Source organism: Bubalus bubalis, chromosome 22, assembly GCF_019923935.1.
Source record: "Bubalus bubalis isolate 160015118507 breed Murrah chromosome 22, NDDB_SH_1, whole genome shotgun sequence".
NCBI classification, from domain to species: Eukaryota; Metazoa; Chordata; class Mammalia; order Artiodactyla; family Bovidae; genus Bubalus; species Bubalus bubalis.
In genome coordinates, this window is record NC_059178.1 from 39,289,165 (window position 1) to 39,305,869 (window position 16,705).

Genomic DNA, 16,705 nt, shown 5'->3' on the forward strand with positions numbered 1-16,705 from the left:
AGGGGTTTTGTATTTAACACTACAAACTTAGCATTGATATGATTTGTAAAGTGAAGTTCTTTAATTGACTGACTTGATTATTTTCAAAAACAAAATGACTAGCCCTAGCATTCACCACGGAGAAGGCAATGGCACCCCCACTCCAGTGTTCTTGCCTGGAGAATCCCAGGGACAGGGGGAGCCTGGTGGGCTGCTGTCTATGGGGTTGCACAGGGTCGAACACAGCTGAAGCGACTTAGCAGCAGCAGCAGCATTGAGCCTGGTGGGCTGCTGTCTATGGGGTTGCACAGGGTCGAACACAGCTGAAGCGACTTAGCAGCAGCAGCAGCATTCATCCTACTACAGAATAGTACTATGCTTTGGTTCAGGAGTACATAGTACATTTGCTCTGGTTCAGGAATCATCACATTTATGCAAATTCCTCATGAAAAGTGAAAGTGTTAGTTACTGAGCTGTGTCTGACTCTTTGTGACCACATGGACTGTAGCCCGTGGGCTCCTCTGTCCATGGAATTCTCCAAGCAAGAATACTGGAGTGGGTAACCATTCCCTTCTTCAGGGGGATCTTCCTGACCCAGGGATTGAACCCAGATATCCTTCATTGCAGGTGGGTTTTTTACCATCCAAGCCATCAGGGAAGCCCATGTCTATCAGCTAACACCTTGAGCATTTATGATGGTAGTGGTATTGGTAGATGTAGGGCTTGTTTGGTTGTGGGGCTGTGGTTGTTTTTGAGCAGATAGGAAAAAAGTCACCCCATTCCTCAATTGGAAGGATTACTTCCAATTATTTTGTGTTCTACATCACTTTGCTCTGGGTTTAATTTCTGGAAAAGAATGCTAGATTAGCTTTGCTTAATATTCTCATCAACTTTCATTCCGGGACCTTATAGTCTGATCCAGACTATATGCAAAGGAGCGGTAGCCAAAAGGAAAACTATGCTAAAGTAGCAAGGGGACAGGCAAAAAAAACCCAGCAAATGACAAATACATTTCATGCCATTTCAAGAGCCAGTCCACCATCGGACACTGAGGCAGACCAAAAGCATGGCATGTGTGCCATGTTTTGTGTCTACCTACTGACCTCCTGATCAGCGACACCGAGATCATTACAATCTGTTGGAAATCTGGCTCACAGGCCTTCTGCCAGTGTGGGCTCCTCAGTTATGACTTCACTGTGAGGCCACCTGCCACTGGAATATAAGCCTCCCAGAGAAGACATAGTGTCCTAGGGTCGCTTCAGACCTGAAGACCCTTGGTGCTTCGTTTCCAATGCTACATGTTAACCTAAAGCTTCATTTTCCCCTACTATGATGAGAAACACCAGGAAAATATCTGCTGAAAGGACCCTCTGACACTTGCAGGAATTTTTTTTTTTTCTTTTGCAGGGAGATTAAGGCATCAATAATACTATCACTGCTGCTTTTGTGTAAAGTGAATAATGTCTTTGTCTCTTCCGAGAACAAACTTGCGTGTGATGAAACAGACTCATGGAGTGTCTGAGGATCTCTTAGGAAAAATTTTTCTTTGATGTTTATACCGTGTTTGAATGTTCTTTGCCAAGAAACCTTCCTTTCTTTGAGGACTGTGACCGTTTACTCTTTAGATATTGTGTAGTCTCTGTATAGATTAGGGAGAACCCTTGGGATCAGTGTCCCAAGTGAAGGAAGAGCAGGTTGTTTTGTTATAAAGCATCACTCTGGTCCAAGTCAAGGAATAGTAGGTGGTTTTGTTACAAACCATCACTGTGGTCCCTGAATTTACTACCTAGATGTAATTATACAGGGAGTCAGACCATTCCTGCATCCCACCTCTCTGCTTCCCCAGCAATCAGCCAGTTGTACCAGAATTCATTCACAGCCTCCAGGCCTCCCTGATGATTCGACCTCCGTAGCAGTTTCTTGGAATTTCACAACCCCTATTTCAGTGCAATCGAGGACTCAGTACGTTCTGGCCTCAGAAAGATGGCCTGACTTGCTCTCAGACAGCACGAGACCTCCAGGCTTCAGACTCAGGCCAGGGCTTTCTCCACAGACTGCTTATCCGTAGCCCTGATCACTTCTCTTACTGATGTCTTCACGCCATTAATTTTATGTTACAAAATTGTAGAAATAAGGATTAGTAAAATCATGGAAATAAAAATTATTAAAACTAAAATTACATAAAATAATTATTAACATTACAGACTAAATTATTAAAATCAATACTATTTATATTAAGTTTAAATATTTAAATATAATTTTTTAAAGGGACAGTTAGATATATGCATCAATACTATCAATTAGCTTTAAAATCCCTTTAATCACTGTCACTTTTAGATGCAGCCAGTTTCTGGGCAGAAAACAATTCCATGATTCTCTTAGTCTTACAGATTCTAAATAGTTGATTTCAGAGAGACTCCTTTTCTTGGAGAATTGCTTTCTTAACTCTAAGACAAACTGACATGTTATAAAACCTACTGAGCTATGGGGCAATTTTTCATTTCTGTAGCTGACTCTTTTTAGCATTTCATCTAAATACTGCTCTCTCCAGTAGCTTTTTTAAAACTTTCTATAGAAAGGTCATTAAAAGTGTAATTTTCTCCAAAGTGTCCCATTATTTCCAGGCTAACAGCAAAAACAAGTTGTTGGTGGAAGACGGAATAGGCTGAGGAGATGTACCATTGATATACGAGTGTAATGCCTTTGTCAGATTCTTGGTAATTGCTGCCTAGAAAAAACAGTACACAACTGAAGAAAAAAGATTATAATGTGTCCAATAATCTAGCCACAGCTCATGATTAAAAGTGTTCAATAGAAGAATTTGTATTCACCTTGTGCGTTTTCTTCAAATAGACTGCATTACTGACTTTTGAAGGTGAACAAGTTGATTTATAGCAGTTTTACAAGACAGAAGCTCATTTTGTGACTCCCCACAGGGTAAAATCCAACCTTTTAAATTGACATATGAGGCGTTTTGCAACACAGCCTTAGTCACTCTTATTCAGCTCATTTTCAGCACTTTCTGCTCTGGCTATCTTCATGTTCCTATCACCCAAGGATACACAGGCTCTCTCTTGCTTTAGATCTTTTATCATGTTGTACCCTGTACCGGAAAAACTTTCACCTTACTCGTCCCTCATCGCCTAGATCAGTGGTCAGTAAACTATGGCTCATGGAACAAATCTGATCTGTTGTTCTGCCTCTTTTCATAGAACAAAGTTTGATTCAAGCCCAGCCATTTACATATAGCCTATGATTATGTTCACACCACAACTGCCAAACTGAGTAGTTAGAACAGAGACACTCTGGTCACAAAGCCTAAAATATTTACTATCATATCCTTTACAAAAAGACTCGCTGACTCTGACATACATCAATGCCACTTTTCCTGTAAAGTAATCACTCCATCTTAGTCTATTTATGAATGACAGGTCATTTCTGTAATCACAAAACATTCATGACCAGACACTAAAAGGCAACTCTTAATACCACTGTTTGCAAATTTGCTGATGTGTCTGTCCTTCCCAAAGCAACAAATGAGGCTTCCCCCATGGGGAACTCAGTGGTAAAGATGGCTCAGCAATAAAGAATCCACCTGCCCATGCAAGAGATGCTGGTTTGATCCCTGGGTTGGGAAGATCCCCTGAAGGAGGAAAAGGCAACCCACTCCAGTATTCTTGGCTGGAGAATCCTACAGAGGAGCCTGATGGGCTACATACTATGGGATAGCAAAGAGTCAGATACGACTGAGCACACGTGCACGCAAACACCAACTAAGTTCTTATTGTATAAGGTATTATGTTCAGAAAGCAATCCAAGTGAGGTGTTTTAAATGTATTCCGAGAATAGCAGCATCATAAGAATACATAGTAACCAAGCTGGACCCTATGGGGTCTTCCTGGCACAGACCCCTCCACCATGTCCCAGAGCACCTCTCTGATGTACCCACCTAATAGTATCTGATGCACATTTCCAGAGTTTCTTAGATTCTGAAAAATCACCACATGGAAGAAATTAACTACTTGATGGTCATGAGCAAGCAGCCTCCCCCACCACCTCTGGTGCCTGAGGATTGATAATTGCCCTGTTACCTCAACATCAACCCATCAGAGAATTGTGCACAAGCCGATCACATACTCTGGGACACCCGTTCCTCACCTGGTCTTTAAAAATGCTCTGCTATACTTGGTCCTGCAATCAACCTTTCTCTGCTCCAAACTCCAAGTTTCACTTTGGCCTCACATGTGTCAGGTACATAAACTTGCGCTTGGTAATACACATAATGTTTTACAAAGGAAACCTAGCAACACAGCCTCAGATACAACCAGTAGACTGATACAAAAAACTCTTACTTAGACCATCAGGCCAAATTTAGACAAGAAAGCATCAACCCTTGCCATTGGCACAGTGGTAAAGAATCCGATTGGCTGCCAATGCAGGAAATGGAGGTTTGATCCCTGGTTTAGGAAGATCCCCTGAAGGAGGAAATGACAACCCACTCCAGTATTCTTGCCTGAAAAATTCCATGGACAGAGGAGCCTGACAGGTTACATCCCATGGGGTCCTGAAGATTCAGATATGACTGAGCAACTGAGTACACACTTATGTCTGCCATCGGATGGGGGTGGAGGTGAGAGTGTGTGGGTGGGTGGGTCCTCTTCCTTTTCAGGGATCAGTAACAAGAGCCTAGACAACCCTGGGTTGGTAGAAAGGAGCCAGAAACAGAGCAGGTAGGGTTACAATGGGCAAACCGGAGTCTAAGAGCAGACTTGAGAGTCTAGTTGAAAACACTGACTTTAGAACTATATCTTGGCACCAAGTGTCAGGCTGTTGGCAGGAAAGTCATAGGTCAAGAGCTTAGTGGACACAGAAGCAGGACAAGGGACAAGAGCGAATAAAGAAAGATGGACCCAAATTTGGGGGCTCCTAGAGTTCCCTTTTATTGGAGGTGGAAGAGGTGGAGGGTGTGTGCATCAGCATGGGCTAAAACCAGAGTAATAGAGAACATCAAAACAATCATTCTTATTAATAAGCTTTTCATGTTGAAAAACTAGTAATATATAAATTTAGGCCACTTCCTAGGAAACGGTATTTAAAAACCAGTAAAAATAAAATGCTTCCACAAGGTAAATTCTCTGGTATTTTTCTCTCTGTTCTCCTTTTTTCCAGCCCCCAGAAAAACTCTACGGACCAGATACAGACAAGAAGTCTCTGTGAGGAGGCCCTTTACAACCCATATATTTATAGCCTCAAGCACTGGAAGACATATAACTAGTCCAATAATGTACAGAAGGATTTATAGTGAGGCCTCTCTCAAAAAGAAAATGCCTCACAGACACAAATCATTACCGTTTTTATTTTGCGGGTGCAGATGGAGATTATATTCCCCTGCCAGTCAAGTACAAAGACACTAAAACTCAGAATCAAAGATTGGCGCTTACTAGTTACTTTTTGTATTGACAAGGAGTTCCATACAAATAGAGCCACAATCGTGCCAAAATTGTAATGCTCTGATATTCAACTGTAATTCTTGGAGTTAAAAGTTGGGGAGGGGGGATGACTAAGCAGCCTACAAAGTGAGAAAAGCATTCCAGACTTTATATACTGTAAAGAGGATGCTGGATGTATCTGTTTTTAAGAAGTGTCGGATTCATTTTGATGTTTGGCAAAACTAATACAGTGTTTCAGGTTTAAAAATTAAATTAAATTAAAAAAAAGAAGTGTCGGCTGCATTAAACCCAGACTGATTTACAGGGTGAGGGCTTTGCCTGAGTGGAGTCACTTTTAGACTGTAACACCAACTTTATAAACTGGAAAACTTTTCTATCACCCTCTTTCAGTTATTGTCTCAGAAGCAACCATCTCCACTTCTAAACTGAACTAATTAATCTTTAAAATAATAATTTGGAGGCAGAAAACTTAAAAGGACATCTGGAGACAGATTTCCAAACCCAGCAAATTACCAGACTCCACTGAGTTATCAAAGACAGAAAGGAAACCAATATTTGGACTCATCTCTCAAGGAACAGATAAACCTGGGGGTTTGGCTAACCATTTTGCAAATCAGACCCCACCACCACCAACAGGTGATTCTAAAGACCAGCCAGGTGTGAAAGTGAAAGTCATTCGGTGGTGTCCTACTCTTTGTGACCCCATGGACTATACAGTCCATGGAATTCTCCAGGCCAGAATACTGGAGTGGGTAGCCATTCTTTTCTCCAAGGGATCTTCCCAACCCAGGGATCAAACCCAGGTCTTCCTCATTGCAGGCAAATTCTTTACCAGCTGAGCCACAAGGGTCCATCTCACTCTCTCTCCATCATGAAAGGCCACTTCTAAACCACCTCCAGTGATCAAGCCTTTTTCAAAGAAGGAAATTCCCTAGTTTTTCAGGACAAAATTGATTTACATTTTTTTTTTTTCCACTTCAGTCTAATTTTTTGAGGGCTCTCAGGTTTTGGTCAATTTCTCAACGGTGGTGGTGTCATTTTTATCTCACTGGTTGTGCCTTTCCTTCTGAAGTTGCTACCTAGGCTGTAGTTCCTTTAGGGCCAGGAATCGTCATCACCCACTGCACTTGGAACAGTATCTTTCATAGACTAGGTTCCCCATAAATATGTGTGGAATGATTGAGAGAATACGCAAGTGAATGTGGGCCTTAGAAATGATTACAGAGTATCCCAGCAATTAACCTGCCGATGGAGAACATTCCTGCCTAGAGGAACAGTTCAGGTAGCAGGCCCCCTGAAGAAGTAATAATGTTTGTTTCTTTAGGCAACAAAATTATCCTTTCATGACACTAATTTCCTTTTACTTGTGAATCAACCAACATTTTGTTCCTGAATACCTGAGGAAGAAATGCAAACCCACACTGATGTGCTTATTGGTACGTTAAGCCCGCATCAGGTTGAATATGAGGAAAAATGAGGGTAGAAATGTGACTATATAAACAAATAGCCCTTGTTGCTTTCTTGTGAACCCCTCTGTGACACTAATCCAGAAATGCATGCCAGTGGCAGTTGAAATATGCTATGAATTACTAGCAGTGATGTTTCTGGAACTGCACATGTGGCCTGATTTATACCCCGATGTTCTCAATCAGATTCTAGGGATCAGTTGATCACTATCAATAACAAAGGGACAGGTGTGTTTTCTCAAGTCTTGTGCTTGCTAAAGGCAATCGTTTCCTCCCTATTGGTACTACCTTGTACACTTTAAAGTCCACCTAGAAATATATATATCTAGGTTCAATTTAACTAGTTACATTAAGATTTCACTTCACAAAGTAATTCATTAGCAAAACTACATACATGCTCTGTTATTTTTATTGTGATGTATTTTGAAAAGTATAAATAAAATATAGCAAAGTATTAAAGAACTCATTGTCCCAAAACAGAATTAGCCTTAGATCTTGTTACCGTAGTTTGAGAAATAAAACTTTGAAGAAATACTATTTCCTCTATTTCTCTCACCAGTTCCATTCTACATACCATCTCTCCTTCCCACCAAGAAGATAAACGCTACGACAGATCTGCTATATAACGTCTACAATTTTATACTTTCACCCCACAACTATATCCATTAACTACATACACAGACTGATGGGTTTAAAAATGATATCATGCTGTATTGAACACTCAGAAACTTGCTTTTTTCTTTCAACATTTTCAAGATATATATATTTTTATATATACACACACACACACACACAGGATTCATTCATTTAAAACACTGTATGAGTATCTTGACATATAAACATGCAACAAAACATACTATTCATGCCCTGATAGATATTTGAACTTTAAAAAAATTGTTTCTTTCACAGAAAAATGCTGCTGGAGCATCCTTGCATTTTCCTTTTAATGCACATTTAAAAATTTCTCTAGTTAAGTTTAACTGCAAAATTCTTAGTGTCAAATGACTCTACAAAGAACTGATTAAAACTAATCAACAGTGGATGTTAATGTCCAGTTTCCCATCTTTTTGCCGACACTGACATTATCAGCTTTTTACAAATCGTGTGAATCTGATATCTCGGTGTCGTTTTAATGGGTATCTCCTCTATTACTTGTGACATTGAGCATACTTTATATGCATACTGTGCATTCAGTATCCTTAAACACATTTATCTTCTGAGCAAGACATTCCCTTAGAGAAACATCTTGACATTTCTCTGCTCCTCTTCCCATTTTTACTATCCATTCACCCAATTGTTTGCATGTATTATCAACAATCAAAGGTCCATTCAGGGCAGGGAGGTATCATGATGAAAAGATTCAGTAAACAACCCCATGAAAACACCCAGTCACCTTCAAATAGTCAACAAATATTTATTAAGCTCAATGACAGCACAGCATCATGGTCAAACGTGACCTCTTAGTTGCTGAAGTGCATGGTTTCAGATCCTGACCCCATGAGTTCACAGCTGGGTAACCAAGGAAAACATCTTAACCTCTCTGGGCCACAGTTGCCACATATATAAAATGCAAGTCCTAATAGTACTCAACTGTTGAACGTTTTCTTAGATAATACACATGAAGTGTTTAGCATAGTGTTCAACACGTAACATTCAGATGTTTATTATCATCATTGTGGAAATACTATTGATGGGAGGAGAGTGGTGGTGAATGCCACATGCTGCATTCTCCAGAAAGTCTGGATGGAGATGAGTTTGCAGAAAGTTTATGAGAAAGTGCTCTTGGAATTAGTACATGGACTAGAAGGAAAGAGAGCACTGGCCAGACAAATGGGACCGATATTCATTCACTATTTGCTCACAACTTAGGAATGTCAAAAGTATTGCCCATGAACCATACTAATTAAATGAAGAAGGAGAAAGAGTTAAGTGGAAGAGGATAAAGTGGAAGAGACAGAAGAGAACAGCCTCTGGAATAACACGAAACATTTTACACATGTTAAATGATGTTATCCTCACAACAACTATCAACAATCCTGGGTTAAGAAATGACAAAAATGAGAGAATTTAAAGAATTAGCCCACAGTCCCACAGCGAGCAAGAGGTTTATCTGGAACTTGAACCCAGGCAACATAGCTTCAGGAATCACGTTCTTAACCACCATCCACCCTAGACTGCCAGGAGAAGGTCAACACCGGATCTCAGGCTTTATGGGTTTTCCTTGTCACCCCATTATTGCACTCTATTGGACATTTGCTCGGTGTTCTACTTACATTACTTAATTTAATCTCATCCATTACAGTAATGCTGGAGGGTTCTGTTTTATCCCCATCTGAAACTGAAGAAGCTAGGGGATGTCAAGTTCCTTTCTCAGAGTCATACAATAGGAGAGCCAGGATTGTTTTCTATGCTTGTTTGACTCTGAAATTCAGCATTATTTCCCATTATAAAGCGGTTTTATTTTTGATGAAGGACTTTCTTTTCCAGCAAACTGATAATTATCAAACCTCTTTTGTCATGTCTTCCCTCAGATAAGACAATATCAACTTGTTAACTTCCTTATTGTTTACCTTGTCCTATATTTGCATCCTTTGATTCTTCTCCATGTTCATTGCCTCATTTAATTACAGAAGCAGAATTGAGCATGGAGAGATTTTGACAGTTTTGAGTACCTAATGGGAAAGGTGCCAAGTGTCTCCTACATTGTGAATTCTCATTTAGCATTTCAAGGCCATAATTACCTCTTCAAGAACAGAATCGCTGTACTGACTCATGTTTAATATGCTTTCTGAAGTGACCGATAGACCTCTTTCTATGGTGCTTAGTTCAGACTTCCTACATATTCTATTTGTATAATTTGCTTTAAAAGTATCCTGAGAATTTTTACCTATCAAGTTTGTGCAGCTGTTGGCCACTCCTAATTATCCTAGTTTTAACTGACAACATTTTGCTGATACATGATTAATAGAAATTTTTGAATCGTTCATTACTTGATTTATCCAAGTAAATTTTTTTAATAGATGAAGTATAAAATACAAGTTCCCCAGCACAGTCTGAGGATTTGGTCAGAATTCACATTCTTCCATTGGCTTGAAATGTGGGACCTTGGTCATAATCAGAAAGATGCAGTCATATGGGTACTTTGACCTTTGTATTTATTAGCCATCATTTAGAATAAAAGGGTTTCCCAGGTGGCGCCGTGGTAAAGAATCTGCCTGTCAATTCAGAAGATGCAAGAGACACAGGTTTGATCCCTGGTTTGGGAATATCCCCTGGAGTAGGAAATGGCATCCTGCTCCAGTATTCTCACCTGGAAAATTCCATGGACAGAGGAACCTGGCAGGCCACAGTCCATGGGGTCATAAAGAGTTGGACAGAATTGAGCATGCCCGCACACACAGACAATGTAGAATAAAATAGCTCCAGGTGAAAAAAATTATATATGTATTCTATCTGTGAAAATAAAAGGTCTAGTGAGCTTTTTTATGATTATTCAGGGCATAAGAACTTTATGGTCATGGTAGATTTCTGAGAAAGTATACAGATAGATGTATGTACAGCTATATGGAAAAAGTCTTCATTAGCTTGATTAGAAGTGTGTGGGTGCCTAGGACTCCGAACAAAGGGTCTTAGGTGACCCAAGAACTACCTGGCATTTTTCCCTCCCAGTCTGGGGTGTGTCCATGGCTTGTGACATTTTGAAGTATCTCCTGCTGGGAGTCCCATCTGCCATCCAGTTCACCTTTAAATCCAAATACTATCACTTCAGAAGCCTAGCTCAGTGCACTGGGAACAGAGATGCTGAGAAAACTGGTGAAGGCCCTGGGCCTTGTCTCTGAAAAGAGAGAAAGTATAGCATACAGAAATGTCAGATTCACCGTGTTCAATGACCCTAAGCTAACAAGCTTCGTTTTTTTCCTGGAAGCTTTTTTTTTTATGTGGACCATTTTTAACATCTTTTTTTGATGGCATCATTGACTCAATGGACATGAGTTTGAGCAAGCTCTGGGAGATAGTGAAGGATAGGGAAGCCGGGCATGCTGCAGTCCATGGCGTCACAAAGAGTCAGACAGGACTGAGCAACAACATTGAATGTGTTACAATATTGTTTCTGTTTTATGTTTTGGTTTTTAGGGGGCCAGGAGGCATGTGGGATCTTAGCTGTCCCCCCAGGAATCAAATAGGAATCTTCTGCATTGACAGGCAGATTCTTTACCAGAGTGCCACCAGGGAAGTCCCTAAAAAAACCTGCTTTTATTCCACAGGCCAGTAATGTTCCACTGACCTCTGGGCTTTTGACAGAGAAACTAGGAGAGAGGAAGAAAGTGAGAGCACAAAGCAGAAAAAAGTAAATAAATAAGCTTCTGACCTCTTTCATCTTAAGGTTTCCCCACAGCAGTGGTGCCTTCCTCACCTCTCGCCCACAATCTCCACTTCAGGAGTAAAGAAAGCGCCCAGGAAAGTACGAGGAGGCCGAGTCTTGACCTTCCACAGTCAGAGAACAGTTGACTCCAGGCTTCTCATCCTTACTGCATCTTCAAAATGCCGGGCCCTGAGGTCAGCCCCGTCTTTCTACCCGATCCTTCCTCCCAGCTGGCTCGTGCTTGATCTAAGCAATGTCTCATAGCCCATTAAGTCGTTTTACAAAGTACAGCTGACAACCCCAATCTGTGAGAATTCGATTCCATCGGTTTGGGCAAATGCCCAAACCTGGATGATTGTTTTTAAAAGCCCTGGAGTGATTCTAACATAGTCAGGTGAGAATATTTACTCCACGTCTTGGCCTCCTAGTCTTCTCTGAAACGTGGGTTCCCCCTCCAACCACTGCTTTCCTGCAACCACATTTGTGTGCAGACTGTTTCTCAAAAATCTAAATGCCTCAGGGCAAGGGGTGTTGCTACGTGCTGCTGCTGCTAAATCGCTTCAATCATGTCCGACTCTGTGCTACCTGCTGCTGCTACTGCTGCTAAGTCGCTTCAGTCGTGTCTGACTCTGCGACCCCATAGACAGCAGCCCACCAGGCTCCCCCGTCCCTAGGAGTCTCCAGGCAAGAGGACTCTGTAATTAACAGAAATTAACAAGAGGCCAGATGAGGCATTCAGGCAATGCCTTACTGGGACTCTGCCGCAGCACAGGGAAGAGAAACCAAGTTACAGGTGCCCTTGTTCTGGGGCTGGTTCCTTAAATGGGGTGAGGGTAGGGGCAGATTGGGGCTTCCCAGGTGGCTCAGCAGTAAAGAACTTGCCTACCAACGCAGGAGATGTGGGTTTGATCCCTGGATCAGGAAGATTCCCCTGGAGATGGAAATGACAACCCACTCCAGTATTTTGGCCTGGGAAATCCCATGGACAGAGCCTGGTGGGCAACAGTCCATGGGGTTGCAAAATAGCTGGACACGACAGCAACTGAAAAACAACAGAGGCAGATTTGAGGGTTGGGCTGGAGGGGTGGCTTAGGTGGTCTGCCCACCCCCTTGGCGGTGCTGTGTGCAGGGATCAGGCACAGTACCTTGGTTTTGCTCAAAGGTGGCCATTGATTTGTAGCATTTTTGTATCTTACTGTTCTTAATTTCCCCCCAAGTGTGCAGTTATTCTCATCTCTTATAGGTACTTTGTAATCTGATGCTGGAGGAGACTCTCCAGATGCAAGTATGGAAGTTCCCAGGTTCAGGTCCCAGCCTCTCTCATTGTCACTCTTGTAGCTACAAAATGTTGAATGAACCTCCTGCAGTGACCCTTCTTCCACGGAGTTCTGAGTTGCCTAGCTACTACACCCTTTACCTTTCCCCACTGATATTAGTTTTCCACCTCCTGCTCATTTTCGAAGCCATCTTCTCTCATCATTTTGGGGACATCTATGAATATGTAAATCACCCATCTGTCACCTTGGCTTCCTGGTTATTTGACCTTCCAATATTAATTAATTCCAGTTATCCCCTTCTCCCCTTCTTTTCAGCATAATAACATGGACTTTGCCATTAGTCACAGCTGTTCCACCTTTGAAAATCGTGTGTCCCAGTATTCAGCCTGCTCAGCATAATCTCCTGTCTTTCCAGCTCTCACCTCCCATATCTCCAGTCTCCACCTAGCCTTTGATCGAGTCTCTGAACTGCTCTGATTTCTCTTGTATCTCACTCACCCTGTGAAGGGCTTCACTTCCTTCCATATATTCAGCCTAGTCCACTTAGCACATTATGTCAATCATGTCCTCATCATCCCTCTCTGCCCTTTCCCCTTATTTGGATGCACTTGCCATGCAAACACCCAACAACTAATCAAGCCAACCATCTGACAACTCTGCTCTCACCTTCTGTGATATATACATTCACAGCATCTGATTTGGCTTTGGAGTCACAAAGGCAATCAATACCATCCTAATTATTTACCAAGAGTATGTTGCATACTCTTGCCTGGAAAATCCCATGGATGGAGGAGCCTGGTAGGTTGCAGTCCATGGGGTCGCTAAGAGTCGGACACGACTGAGTGACTTCACTTTCACTTTTCACTTTCATGCATTGGAGGAGGAAATGGCAACCCACTCCAGTGTTCTTGCCTGGAGAATCCCAGGGATGGGGGAGCCTGGTGGGCTGCCGTCTATGGGGTTGCATAGAGTCAGACACGACTGAAGTGACTTAGCAGCAGCAGTAGCAGCAGCAGTATGTTGCATGAGCCGCAAAAAGTAAATATAATGTAATACATCTTATACTTAATGTAAACTGTTACTTAAGCTTCACACCAAACTCAAGAGGCTGCTGTAGCTATCATTCCCATTTTACAGATGAGGAAAATGAAGGTTAGAGAGGTGAATACCTTACTTAAGGTCACACAAGTGTTAAGTGGCGAAGCCTATATTTAAACCATACAGAACCTCACTTTATGCTACATAATTATTGTCAAAGGAGTCCAGATAATGAGGTTGATATTTAGTTTCTTTAGTCAACTAGTTGTTTAAAATTATGTCGTTGAATGTTATATTGCAAAATTACTCATAAGGTAGTCAACATTTTGTTTGAATGAAGTCTACCATGTTAAAGTTTATACACATTCTCTTTTACACTTGTATCGTTCCTTATCTTGTTGATCTCTGTGTGTAGAATATATCCTGTCTAGATGACTCATTAGAGAAGAACCTGATGCTGGGAAAGATTGAAGGCTGGAGGAGAAGAGGACAACAGAGGATGAGATGGCTGGATGGCATCACGGACTCAGCGGACAAAGGTTTGAGCAAGCTCTGGGAGATGGTGAAAGACAGGGAATCCTGGTGTGCTGTAGTCCATGGAGCTGCAAAGCGTCGGACACGACTGAGTGACTGAACAACATCAACAACCTGAAGATCACTCACTTAAGTGATTAAGTTTACTTGCTTCCTTGAGACCTAGGTGATAGTGTTGTAGACTCAAGAGGCACCAGCCTCTCATGTTGGAACAAAACAGCAAAAAAAAGCAGGTACAATTAAGGAATTGAAAGTGGCCTACATGTTTCAGAAACTAATTCAGTGGCTTCTACTTTGGTTTCTCCCAAGAGAATAGGAAAGGATGACTCCCCTACTTTGGGCTCCATCCATTTCTCAACAAGCTGCCCTACCATCTCCACCTCCTCCTACTCTTACATTTACAGTCACTCTGTTCTGCACCTTCTGAAGAGCAAATGTGCCAGTGATCACTCCTCACAGTAATCCTAGGTGAGAACCTAGGAAACGATCAAAGACAAGCTATTGAAAAAAAGCATTTGGCCCTTGTGCCTTGAGTGTAAAAGCAACTAGTCAATAAAAGAAGGCACAGGTGGAAAGAATCTGGATTCTGGGACTCATCCTGCACATATGTGACTCTGGAACACTTATTTTATTAATAGCTCCCTGAACTTTAGTAGTCTCTCCTTTTCAGCATGGGAAGAGAATAATTTGCTTGTAGGACTTAGGTCAGACTTTTTCCTTGAAATACCTTTAAGAGATATGATAAGGTGTAAATAACAGAATATCATTCATATTTAATGACATCAACAGCTCTAGTAACATTTCCACCTGCCAAAAAAAAAAAAAAAGAAGTCTTTTTTTTCCCTTATATCCTAAGTACCACCTCACATAGGTTGATCTATCTATGAATTTTCTAAAAACTGAATGGAATTCAAATTTGCCAGCTCACTCTCAGCATATCCATTAAATTCTCCCTGCTTTCACCTTATTTTGAAATATTTTCCAAGACAAAGATAGATGGTGGTAACTACTTTGGAGGTTCAGTAATTGGTAAGAAAAAATATCAGAGGACATCAAACAAACTATGCAACCTTCAAATGAAGTGTTCTTAATAGTTAAGAAGCTGGACTGTGCAGACTTACCCCATAGATTCTCCATGTTATCAGAGTCAGCAACATATGGGCAGTGGACGATTTCTGCCTACACTTCACAAGCAGCTTCCCGCATAAATCCCCAAAGTTAATCGTGACAAAAAGCAGTCTTGTCTGTTCCCCTGAACAGCCTGAAGCAATTTGTTCAGCAACCACACTGCTAAGGTAGAGATAAAGGAAAGGAGCACTGGGGCAACTAAAAAGGATCAAAAATGTGGAAGAATGTGTACAGAATTAAAGCAACCATAGGAAGGTGTGCCTGCTCATGGATCATTTTATCTCCTTACTCTGGAAATAGATGGCCAATTACAAAGGAGAACTAAGAATCACCATTTTATAAAAAACACATCTTGATTCATTCCACTGTGTTGAGTAATTTCTGACTCCAAATGTACACTTAAGAAATGGTGAAAAAAGTTGTTTAAAAAAGCACAACACACAAGCATCATCTTCAGGAGAGCAAGCTGCATTGAAATTAAAAAGGAAGAGAAAGGTCAGGGGTCAGGAATTCCAGACATACTCCTTATTCTCATTATTTGGCAGCAACCAACTTCCCCTTAATAATCAGGGACATTTACCCCATCCAGCACAGTAATCCCCTTCTTTGGGTCAATGTTGTTAGATGGTCAAAGTGGTCAGATAATAGCCTTATTTTCCAATTCAATGAAATTATCTCCTTCAGTGGAAGCTTTCCTCCCTTTATGATTGCAGACTCTAGCAAGCAGAGCCCAAAGTTCAATCCCATGACTCTGGATCCATGAATCTTGGCTATGGGAGAAACAACAGTACCAAATACTGGATTTAGGGCATATTTTACTGATTTGGGGCATATGCTACATCCTGGAGGACACTGCCCCAGCCCCATCAATTATTATATCCAAGCTGGTGCCCTAACTGAATCTTTCAAAGTCCATTCCACCATTCTGTCAAATCAGTTGTTTCAGGGCAACAGTGAACTTGATAACATTAATGAAGTCTATAAGCTTGAGCCTATTGCTGTGAAGGGATTGCCTTGGTCATGAGCAATGCTGTGGGAATGTCATGTGGATGGAGAAGGCATTCTGTAAGCCCATAGATGAGAGTTTGGGCAGAAATATTGCCAGCAGGGAAGGCAAATTGAAAGGCAATTGAGACTCAGCAACGGCTCTGGCCAGGTTGGCCTGGGAGAGTGAAAGATCATGTCGCTGAGTTCATGTGTAACCTCCCTTCCTGTTACCATAACCTCTTTTTCCTGAGCTCAATTAACCAGTGACTGAAGTGGCTAGGGAAGGAGACTCACTGACATTCAAAAAACACACTATCCTATCTATTTTGTTACTAAAACCCTCTTCTGCTGGGGTCACCCTTGGGGGGATATTCACATAAGACACAAATATTTCCATGCTGGGTGACCATTCAGATACATCTAGCTACTTCTTTTCCCCAGACAGTCCTGTTGTCAATTTTCTAATCATATTCTTTCCACATC

The 16,705-nt window shown here is 41.4% G+C and overlaps 1 protein-coding gene and 1 long non-coding RNA gene across 2 annotated transcripts in view; one reads left to right on the top strand and one right to left on the bottom strand.

The window, feature by feature from the left end:
- NOL4 (nucleolar protein 4) overlaps window positions 1–11,385 on the bottom strand; it is a 563,001-nt gene extending 551,616 nt beyond the window's left edge. Inside the window, exon 1 of the mRNA XM_044934424.2 lies at window positions 11,265–11,385. Coding sequence (XP_044790359.2) covers window positions 11,265–11,273 — 9 coding nt within the window. The 5' untranslated portion in view covers window positions 11,274–11,385. The remainder of the gene's footprint in view (window positions 1–11,264) is intronic.
- An 894-nt stretch (window positions 11,386–12,279) lies between these two features.
- Window positions 12,280–15,208, top strand: LOC123331107. Its single transcript, XR_006547569.2, has 2 exons — window positions 12,280–13,333; window positions 13,989–15,208. It is a non-coding gene; the product is annotated as an uncharacterized LOC123331107 (long non-coding RNA).
- The last annotated feature ends 1,497 nt before the right edge of the window (window positions 15,209–16,705 follow it).